The sequence below is a fragment of the Sapajus apella genome, unplaced genomic scaffold, assembly GCF_009761245.1.
Source record: "Sapajus apella isolate SASKATOON/1434 unplaced genomic scaffold, GSC_monkey_1.0 scaffold218, whole genome shotgun sequence".
In the NCBI taxonomy this organism is placed as follows: domain Eukaryota; kingdom Metazoa; phylum Chordata; class Mammalia; order Primates; family Cebidae; genus Sapajus; species Sapajus apella.
The window spans coordinates 559718-570438 of NW_022437158.1; the positions used below are offsets into that span (position 1 = coordinate 559718).

Below are 10721 nucleotides of genomic sequence, written 5' to 3' on the forward strand. Positions count from 1 at the left end.
CCAGGCCTCGGCCCTGTTTGTCTAAAGGGCGCGTGGAGACACCTCCTGCTGCTGGGGAGCTGGGCACGCCCCACGTGAGGCGCCGTGCTGTCTGAGGGATCATAGTCACACTGAGAATTGGTTCCCAGTGCGCATCTGTGGGAAGGGTGTGAAGCGGCCCACCTGGCCAGAGCACAGAGCTCCGGGCCCCGCACCCCCCTCCAGGCCGTCCGGGGTGCTCCCTGCACCCCTGGACCCCGCGGGTCTACCTGGCTGTCCCACCTCCCTCCCTCTGCACGCAGGAAACCTCAGAGCAGGTGAGTGAATGCCCTGGGGACCAGTGCCCAGTGCCCGAGGCATGAGGAATGCGGCTCAGACTCGCCTTCCCCCTCCCTCCTCTTCCCTGCCAGCCTCCCCAGCCTCCCCAGCCCCGTCTCAAATGAGCATCTGGTGTCAGGGCCTGCTGGCGGAGGGGGCAGGCTGACCACACCAGGAGCCGCGGAGGGCACTGCTGCCCACCTGCCCTTCCTCCCTCGGGCAGCTCCAGGAGGAGGCAAGTGTAGCCGAGGCCGCCCGCCGCCACCCCACGGTGACAAGTCGACCCCACTGCGCAGCACAGGCACCCAGCTTCTGCGGGTTGAGGCCGCCAGGGGCCCTGGGGCAGCATCGTGTTGTGGGCTGGGCTCTGGGAGGGAGGCGCGGGAGGGGTTGGGGTAGGGGCTGGCCCAGCCTGCCAGTCGCTCCCAGCCCCGGAGGCCGAGCTCGGGGTGAACTTTATCCGCCACTGATGCAGCGTTTGTCCTGGCTGCTCCATCAGGACAGGTGTGAGGGTCACAGACCAGCTCTGACCCGAGTGGCGCTGAGGCAAAGCCGGGCCTGGGGTGATGGGACGGGAGGTGCCCAGGCTGCGGATGGAAATGGGAAAGGCCATTGCCTGACGCAGTCGACACCCTGCTCGGCAGTGGCTGAGGCCCCAGCGGGCAGGACCAGGGCTGGCAGGGCCTGACTCCGGGGCCTCAGCTTCTTGAGCCACAGTGCTCAGCCCGGCTTCCGTGATCCACAGAGGCAACCACGGCAGGGGGGCCCCAAGCCTGGGGCCGGGGCCCTGAGACGGTCGCCCGAAGCCAAGAGAGCAGGAAGCGGGAGAGACAGAGAGAGAGAGAGAGACAGAGAGACAGAGAGATCCAGAGAGATCCAGTGAGAGAAGGAAAGAGGGAGAGACAGAGACCCAAAGGAGAAGAGAGACAGAGAGAGACAGGGAGAGACAGAGGAGGAGAGACAGGAAGGGAGGAGGCAGGAGGAGCGACAGCCCGGCTCCCCCGCCCTGCTTCCAACAGCAGGCCCCTCAGACCGCCGGCGCGGGCACTCACTTTCTGGGCCGGTAGTCGGGGATGCTCCGGTCCAGGGAGATGCGGTCGCTGAGCTGGGCGTTGTATCCGTACTCCTCGTAGCTGCCCTCCGCCTCCTGGCCATCGTCACGCAGGGTGGCCGCCAAGCCGCCCTGACCCAGGCCCCCTGGTCCCTCCACCAGGCCGATGGGCTTGGCGAGGCCTGGGGGGAAGGAAGAGAGGGAAGTCAGGCCCAGGACGCGCAGCGGCCACACCCGGGAGACGCCCCTCCTGCCCTCCCTGACGGCCGCATCCCCAAGGCGAGCCTAGCAAACTCCCTGCAGGTGGCAGGCTCCAGCTCGGGGCATTCCAGAGCGTGAGACCCAGACTGCAGCACTGAGGCCCTGCGCACGGTGAGAGGGCGGTGCCGGGTGGAGGAGGGACGGGCGGCGGGTGTCGCACAGCAGTCAAGGGCAGTGGACTCCGTGTGATGCTGCCACAGTGAATATTTGTTATGTATTTGTTGATTCAGGGTCTCGCTCTGTCACCCAGGCTGCAGTGCAGTGGCACGATCTCAGCTCACTGCAGCCTCCACCTCCCAGGATCAAGCGATCCTCCCACCTCAGCCTCCTGAGTAGCTGGGCGCACGGCCACAACTGGCAAATGTTTGTATTTTTTGTGGAGACAGGATTTCACCACGATGACCAGGCTGGTCTTGAACTCCTGACCTCAAGCGACCCACCCACCTCGGCCTCCCAAAGTGCTGGGATTACAGTTACAGGCGTGAGCCACTGCACTGGCCAATACCTGTTCTTATGCAACTGTCCAGACCCACAGCAGACGTGACACCGAGTGAGCCCCCCGGGCCACAGACCACAGTGACCGGCCTGTGTCTGGCAGGATCGGCCCTTTGACGGCGACAGCACACGCACGCACGTTCATGCCGGGTCACTGCGCCTGCAGTGGGGGCGGCGGAGGCGGGAGCTGCACTAAGTCTATAAACCCAAAGCTGCTCTGACAGCCACGCCCACGAACGTCAAAACATCAACTCAGAAACTGCAACGAGTCTAAGAAGATCAGGTGCTTTAAACGCCGCGCCACTGCCACCACCCCACCAGCGCCTGCGTAACGTGAGCATAACACATCTCCACACACGTGGTGCCCTCTGGGGTAAGAAGAACTGGCCGTCCACATAGGCAGCGGCTGAGATGCAGCTCACACACATGGCGCTGAGCCGAAGAATCAACACAGACGGAATCACAGCCCACCCCACAGCCATGCGGCAAGACGGGGACCCCGGGGTAGGGCGGTGTCAGCTAGAAAGGAGCAAGTGGAACATCTGGGCGGCTCGGGAAGCTCCACAGCTTGGTCAGGGTGTGAGGAGTGGGTGCCTGGTGGGGGCCGGGCCAGGGAAACTTCTAGGTGATCAGCTGTGCCTGGCAAGTGGATGTGGCCTGGGGATACTGTTCCCAGAGGGACAGGGGCAACAGGGGTGTCCCCCCGCAAAGACAGCACCCTTGGTGCTCTCTGAGCTGGGAGTCTCTGGGGTAGCTTGAATGTGGGGGCAGGTGCCAGGGCAGCAGTTTTAAGCCAGAAAGAGGCAGCATGGGCCCCTGTGGCTGGGCTGCCTTTTGTCAGCTTGCACAGAGAGTTCTCTGGCCCGTGGAGGAAGGCCAGTGGGAACGCAGACTCGGGAAATATCCGCTGCCGACGTCCCTCACTGCCCTCGTGGGAAAGGCCCTTCTACGGGGGCACCAGCAAGATCTCTGCAGATTCCTGCTCCAGGGAGGGCGGGGAGGGAGCGATGCCCTGGGAAGATCCCAGCCCCCACATGGGCAGTGACCCGAGGCTCAAGCACACCCGAGGCTCAAGCCTCACAGAACCTCTGTACTTTCTGGGATATTCCATTTTAAATGGGTAAACAAAGTGTTTGTGTTTATGTAGGACTGAAGGATACAGATTGGATGTAGAATTGAAAAATTACACGACACAAATCACTTCCACTTAATTTTTTAATACTTTGAGATAAATATGTAATCCTGCATTTTTAGATATCGATATTGCTCTTGCATTGTTCACTCTGGAAGGTCTGGAGTGGACGTCTCCCAGAGGCGGGCACAGCAGCCTCTAACTCGAGAGACGTCCCAGCATTTGCAGGGCTCACGCCTTGGGTGTCTGAGGACGGTTTCGGTGGCTGAGGGCAGGTCAGGTGGCCAAGTGCAGTTCAGGTGTCTGAACGTGGTTCAGGTGTGGTTCGGGTGGCTGAGGGTGGATTAGCTGTCTGAGTACAGGTCCGGTGTCTGAGAATGGATCGGGTGTCTGGGCGCAGGTCCAGTGTCTGGGCGAGGGTTGGGTGTCTGGGCGAAGGTCGGGTGTCTGGGCGGGGTTTGAGCATGGTTCAGGTGTCTGGGCGCAGGTCGGGTGTCTGGGCGGGGTTTGGGCGTGGTTCAGGTGTCTGGGCGTGGGTCTGGTGTCTGGGCGGGGGTTGGGTGTCTGAGCGGGAGGGTCCGGTGTCTGGGCGGGGGTCGGGTGGCTGAGCGTGGTTTTGGTGCCCGATCACAGTTTGGGATGGGTGACTGATGCCTGGCATTGGGACTTTACTTTTTCACTTGTAAAAGTAAAACATGCACACATTGAAAAATTCAAACAATCCAGAAAAATCATAAAACGGAGAGTTAACATCTGCACTGTCTCTGCGAGCTCCACACTCCAGAGGAGATTTGTCTTTCTGGTTCGAGTTCTTTTCACGGTGTCTACAGCACACGAGCATGGGAAGCTTGTGATCCGGTCCTGCCTGGTCAGCCTGGGATGACGCCCCTGACTTCTTGGCATGAAAAATGAGAAGCTGAGCCCATTTTCATCTTCTTCGCCTGCCTCCTCCTCCTTCCCTCAATTTTTCTTAGCTATTATTTTTAGTGATTCTGTGGTTACCTTGGTGGCTTCAAAAGGAACACTTAAGCCTCTATTTCTGGAAGCTTCAATGCTAGCCAGCATCTCTTGATTCCTTACCTCTTCAGAGGAGAAATCGGTGCCCTGCCCCGCCGGGGGCCAGCTGCTCAGCTGTGCGGCTGTTTTTATGTCCTCGAAGGCAAGTGTGACACCTGCACTCGGCTCTATCGCTGTGAGTGAGCGTCCACAGGACTTGACTTCAGGGTAGTTCTAGAATGAGAAGTGGCGGGCAAGGGGCTCACAACTGTCATCCCAACACTTTGGGAGGCGGAGGCAGGCGGATCACTTGAGGTCGGGAGTTGGAGACCAGCCTGACCAACATGGCGAAATGTCATCTCTGCTAAAAATATAAAAATTAGCCGGGTGTGGTGGCCCACACCTGTAATCCCAGCTACTCGGGAGGCTGAGGCAGGATAATCACTTGGACCCAGGAGGCGGAGGTTGCAATGAGCAGGGATTGCACCACTGCACTCCAGCCTGGGCAACAGAGAGAGCGAAGCTCCATCTTAAAAAAAAGAAAAAAAAAAGTGAATTGACATGACCACATCAGGATTACGTAGCTATTATTCACCAAGGCACCAGCACGGCCTGGACCACTAGGACCAAAATATAATTCTATCACCCACTAAGCCTGTGCTACTTAACGAAGAACTTTTAAAGGTCAAGACAATATAATTGACTTTCCTGACACTCTATTAATTTCGCAGACTTATTTTGACTTGTTTTAGGTTTGGATCTTGACTTTTCATATGCCTTTTCAGAGCAGACACAAAGATAATTATTAGCAATAATAATATCTACCAAGCATGCGCCCTTTACATGTATTAACTTGTCATTCCCCACAACACCCCAGAGACGTAGGTTCTGTATTTCACTCCATTTTGCAGATGAGGAAACTGAGGCTCAGAGAGGCCAGGCCACACGCTCAAGGTCACAGGGCTTGTCAGCACCAGAACCGTGTTTGAACCCATGCAACGTGGCATGGAGCAGCTGCTCTGACGGCCGGGCTCTGCTGCCATGTGAGCTCAGGCTTCCTGACGATGTGACTGGGAAACACATCCTGGAGACATTCCCGACTGCAGGGCTGGCCCTCAGCACCCTCACCTTATGGCCTTCTCACTCCTGGCTTCCTTTGCATCAGTCGTTTGCCCAGTGACCACCCCTGGGCCCTTGTCTCTCTAAGCTTGGGTGGGCTCCATCGTCCTGTGGATCCCACATCTGCTCAGGTCCTGAACTTCCTCTTCATCCCACTGGAGTATATTCCTAAAGAAAATTGAAGAAGGGTTGTGTGGAAAGTAAACTTCTGAGCCCTAAAAATGTCTGAAAGTGCCTTTCATTGACCTTCATGTTTGATTGATAATTGTGCTGGGTATAGAATTCCAGGCTTGATGGCTTTCTCTCCCTCATGCAGCACCCACTGTGTCCAGTGAGCGTTCTGAGGCTAGTGGGACCCTCTTTCTTCTGTAGATTGGCATTTTATTTCTGCCTCTCTCTGGAAACTTTTTTTTTTTTTTTTTGTCATTGGCATCCTAGATTGGTCAGGGCATATCTTGAAATGAATCACAGTCACGCTTGGCAATCCACACTTGTGCTGATGTTCACAGCTCTAGGAAGTTTGTTCTATTAATTATCTGACTGTATTCCCATCTGCCATCCCCATTTTCTCTTCTGTAACTGTTAAATGAGTGTTTTCCGTCCTGGTTTATCTCCAGCCTCCTGATGCTTCATTCTCCATTTTCATTCTCTTGTTTTTCGTATCATCAGCTTGATCTTTTGTTGTGCCATGTTGCTAATTAGCCTGTGCAATGAATTGGTTTTTTCATCATATTTTTAATCCCAAAGGATGGAAGCTTCTTGTTCTCCAATCGCCCCTGCCTCACACAAATGGCAAATTGGTTTTATTTCATGTGGTTGGCAGCAGCCCCAAAGCTGTCTGCATCCTAATCCCTGGAACTGGGGTCACGTTACATGGCTAAGGGGACTTGGCAGATGCCCCCAGCTTTGCCTGAATCTGTTCATTGGCCAGAAGGAGTGGAGGAGCTGGGCCTTCACTGGCTTGCCTGCTCCTTGCTGTGGCCCCCCCAGTCATTCGTGTGGGGGTTGGAGGACCCCCGGCCACACTGCCGCTCACAGCTTCCTTGAGGAGGAGGCAGCGAGGGTTGCCATGCCTCTGACTGTGTTTCTGAAGCGAGAGGCTGCTGTTCTCGTCCTCCCTCCAACCTGGGGCTCCACGCCTCCCATCACTGCTGCGTCTGTGCTTAAGAGAACCAAGCAGCCCCTGGTCCAGACACAGATGCCCACGGGCCACACACGCTGAGCTGCCCGACTTCTCCTGGCCTGAGGGTCCTTCTCGGTCACGGGCAGGTCACCCTCTAGTTCCCATCTAAGGACTGTGCAGATGGTGGATGTGGAGCACGGGGCAGAGCCCAGCACTGAGCATGCAGTGGGGATGAAGGAGCCTTTGCTGCCTCGACCCAATCTTCTTCCTCAGCCAGCGGAGTCGGTGCTGTCACTGTCCTGTAGCTGCAGAGAGAGGCTGCCCGGGGGATGCATGGGTTCCTGGCCGTGGCTCTTCACTCCCCTCTGCAGTGGCTTCGTCAGAGGTGCTGGTTTCCCACCTCCCTGACTTGGGGCTTGGTCTGTGAGCTGCCTGTGGAAAGAGGGCCCAAGGGATGATGTCCCGGTTCCCCGCCTGGCCCTGTCTGCCCACACCACATGCAGAGCCCCCTTCACTGTGCCCAGGACAGGCCTCATCCTGCAGAGAGGCCCGACCAAGCCACAGACTCTCAGTGAGAGGCGGCCCCACCCCTGAGGCACCGTGGGCATAAGCGAGGCTGTCCCATCGCACAGCATCCTGGGGTGCTGTGCTCCATGCTCTGGTGCCATCGCCACCCCACAGGCTGCTCTCTGTGCTATCCTCTGCCCAGCCACGCTGGTGGTGCAGGAGGAGGAAGCAGAGGCAGAAACAGCCACACCACTCATGTCCATAGCACCCAGTCCACGGCATCCACATCCACAGCGCCCATGTCCACAGCATCCACCTCCACAGCACCCATGTCCACACCCATGCTGGCGCACCCGCAAGACCAGACGCACATATTCCCTTCCTCCCTGCTTCCCCGTCCCCTCCCGGCTTCCCCGTCTCCTCCCGGCTTCCCCATCCCCACATCTGCAGTCATCCACTCAGCAGCCAGCGTGAGCATGTAGAGGGTTCCAGAGCTGCTGCCCTACTGGGGGCCGTGGGTCTGAATCCCACTGCTCTTGTGGTTCTGGCTCAGCCATGTCCCTCTAGCCTCTGCAGCCCTCGCGGGTGCCCCTGGGGCTCAAGGTATGCCAGCCACGCTCCTGCTCACGGTCGGGGGCCCCGGCTCCTGCTGCATCCTCTCCCTGAATCTCCCCTCACTCAGGCCTCGACTCCGCGTTGCTCCCTTGGAGGCCTCCCAGGTTCTGACCCAAAGCCCCTCCAGGTGACTGCATCTCAGTCTCTGCTTCCCTTTCCTCCCAGAGCTTAGAACTCGTTACCATCTAAAATCACGCCTCGGCCACACTCTGCTTCCCCTCGACGAGCAAGAGACGCGGGTTCTGTCCCGCCTCCCCACTGTCTACCCTGGCGCCCCACGTGTTCACAGTGTGTTTGTGGCGTGTAGCTGGTGAGCCACTGAGGTGGGTGAACAGATCTAAGTGGATTCCAGGGCAGTGCCTTCCCCCATCCCACGGGAGAGGTAGGGCCTCCCTCCCCACCCCCACAGCAAAGAGACAGAGACCCTGAGCCACCGACTTGCCCAGCCAAGGCCTTGATGGCTAAGTGGGACCTGAGTCTGACTCCCACACGGGCCCAGCTCTGTGAGGTCCTGGTCTCCACACGAATGGAGTGGAGCCCGGGCAGTGCCATCCTGGTCCTGGCTGGGCCGACCCCCGGGCCCCGGCATTCACCCTACAACGCCGCGCAGAACACAGGAGGAACCTCGTATTTCAGGGGAAATCTCGGGGCCCCACTGCCTCCTGGGCCAGAGCTCCAGCATCCAGCAGGGGGAACAGCGAAGGAGGGACGGCTTGCTCCGAGGGAGGGGGTGCGATTTCAGAGAAAGGGGAGGGGAAGAGCGTGGGGAGGGAATGGAGTCGGTGAGACGGGAAGCCCAGACCACTGTCGCTGGGAGGAGTGCACGGCACACTCCCGGGTGCTCTGCGGAGGACGCCGCCTCAGGTGTGCAGTGCATGCATGGAAGATGCTGGAAACAGAGGTTTTCCTACCAGGAGGAGAGTCCTGGAGGGCACAGGCAGAGGGGGAGTCCAGAATGCATGTCCCTAGGAATTCCGCACACTTTAAGGGGTACTTGGGGCTTCAGCTCTGTTCACTGGGGTGGGAGTGGCGGGGCCAGGGCCGCCATAATTGGGGGCATTGAGCCCTCACCCCACAGCAGGGCTGAGCCAGCCAGGCCTCAACCTTCAATGTTGGCATCTTGTGAAGATGCGGGGACAGATGGGGGTGCTTGGGCAGCTGGGGGCCGCAGGGGAGGGGCCTCCGGGCAGCACTCGCTTGACGGTTCTTGGGGAATCCCGTCGGTTGTTATTTGCAGTGGTTTTGGTTCCAGAGGCCTTGTGGAGGCCGAACGGTGGACGCTGGACGCTTGCTCCAGGGAGCTCGGGCTGGCTCCAGAGAGTCTCTGGCCATGTTTTCCCCTCAGAAGGTAACTTGGTTTTCCATGTGTTTCTGCATAAAGATGCCTTATTTAATATCTATCGACGATTCTGATCTTAGGGCCAACAGCACCGTGACCCATGCCGAGCGAAGCTCCTCCCACACACGCGTTTACTGTGAGGCCACTTGTGCCCAGGGCACCGACGGCACCTCCGCCTGTGCTTCGGGTGTTCTAAACAGTGAAACCACCAAAGCACACAATGTAGACCATGTGCCATGTAAGCAGCAGCAGGGACCCCGTGTACAGTCGGGGCCAGAAGGGGGGGACCCCCGTGTACAGTCGGGGCCAGAAGGTGGGGGACCCCCATGTACAGTCGGGGCCAGAAGGTGGGGGACCCCCGTGTACAGTCGGGGCCAGAAGGTGGGGGACCCCCGTGTACAGTCGGGGCCAGAAAGCGGGGGCCCCGTGTATCAGTCAGAGCTGAAAGGAGAATATGGGGAACCCCATGTATAGTCAGAGCTGGATGGAGAAGGCGGGGGACCCCCTGTACAGTCAAAGCTGGAGAAAGCGGGGGACCCCATGCACAGTCGGAGCCGGATGGAGAGGTGGAGCCTGGCCCTGTTTGACCAACAGTCTTGCCCCTCTGTGCCCATCTGTGAGTGACCACGTAAGACAGGAGTGTCGATTTGTGGATTACAGATGAATTTTAGGGAGCGGGGAAATTTGCAAACACAGAATCTGTGACTGATGTGGGCTGACGGTACCGTGATATTCTGGTGATCACTGTGGATGCATTGGTGGGGCTGGGGGATCCACGCCCTTCTGGGGCACCAGGTCTTCACCGTTGACCTCCCTTCAAAGTGGTCCCTGGGGCAGGTGGGTCGAATGAACGAATGGCTCGTGGTCAGCAGAGGGGAGCCGCCTCCCCTCGGCCCGGCCTGTGCCCCTGAGGCCCCACGAGGTCCCTGACGGTGGAGGCTCCTCTGGCAAACCCAGCGGCATCCGCCGGGGTCCCTGCTGAAACAGCCCAGCAGGCCCTCCGGGAGTGTCTGATCCACAGGGGCACGTCCGGCAGGGGACTCAGGAGCTCCGATGAGCTATGGGTGACGCCGAGGCTGTCAGGTCGGGACCTGCTCTGGCTCTGGGCTTGCAGCCAGGTCTCAGAGGCTTCAGGCGTCCTGCTCAGGGTGGCAGCGTCCATGCAGTGCCAGGTCAAGGCAGACGCTGGGGCCAGAACTTCCAGCTGGGAGGGCAGAGCTGAAGCAGGCAGGGGCTGGGTCTGGACTTCCAGCTAGAGGGTGGGGCAGGAGCAGGGTGGGGCAGCCTCTGGGAGGGCAGGTACAGTCAGAGCTGCCTGGCTTTCCCTGCCGCGTTCCCTGGAGCGGAAGGGATCTGTTAAATCTCAGAAAGTGATAGTCCCACGGATTGGATTTTCCTGTCCCCTGTCTCTCATCCCTGGCGTGGCCTCATACCCTCATCCACAAAGAATTCCTTCCAAAGAGCAGGTGGCTTGATCCCACCAGGAAACCGGGACGAATGAGGACAGAGGCTGGTCAAGGTGTGGAGACGCCTGGTCTGCCGTGTAGGCTCGGGACCAAATTCTCCGTAAACCACAGTGGGCTGGAGCTGCCGCCACCCCTGCAGCTGCACTGGGGGTCATGGGGAGGGGCCCGCACTGCCATAGCCCAGGGGCTGGAGATGGGGCCGCCAGCCTGGGAAGCCAGCAGGGCCTTCAGACGGGCACCCGAAGGGGAGGTCAGGGCCGGGCGGGTGGGGGAGGGGAAGGGGAGGTCAGGGCCGGGCGGGTGGGGGCGGGGAAGGGGAG

The 10721-nt window shown here is 59.1% G+C and overlaps 1 protein-coding gene across 2 annotated transcripts in view; it reads right to left on the reverse strand.

Annotated features, from left to right (window-relative positions):
• The window catches only part of GALNT9 (polypeptide N-acetylgalactosaminyltransferase 9), a 118775-nt gene that overhangs the window by 84340 nt on the left and 23714 nt on the right, over positions 1-10721 (reverse strand). For both annotated transcript variants that reach the window (XM_032270893.1, XM_032270894.1), the window contains exon 2: positions 1350-1530. In XM_032270893.1, the coding sequence (XP_032126784.1) occupies positions 1350-1530 (181 nt within the window). The remainder of the gene's footprint in view (positions 1-1349; positions 1531-10721) is intronic.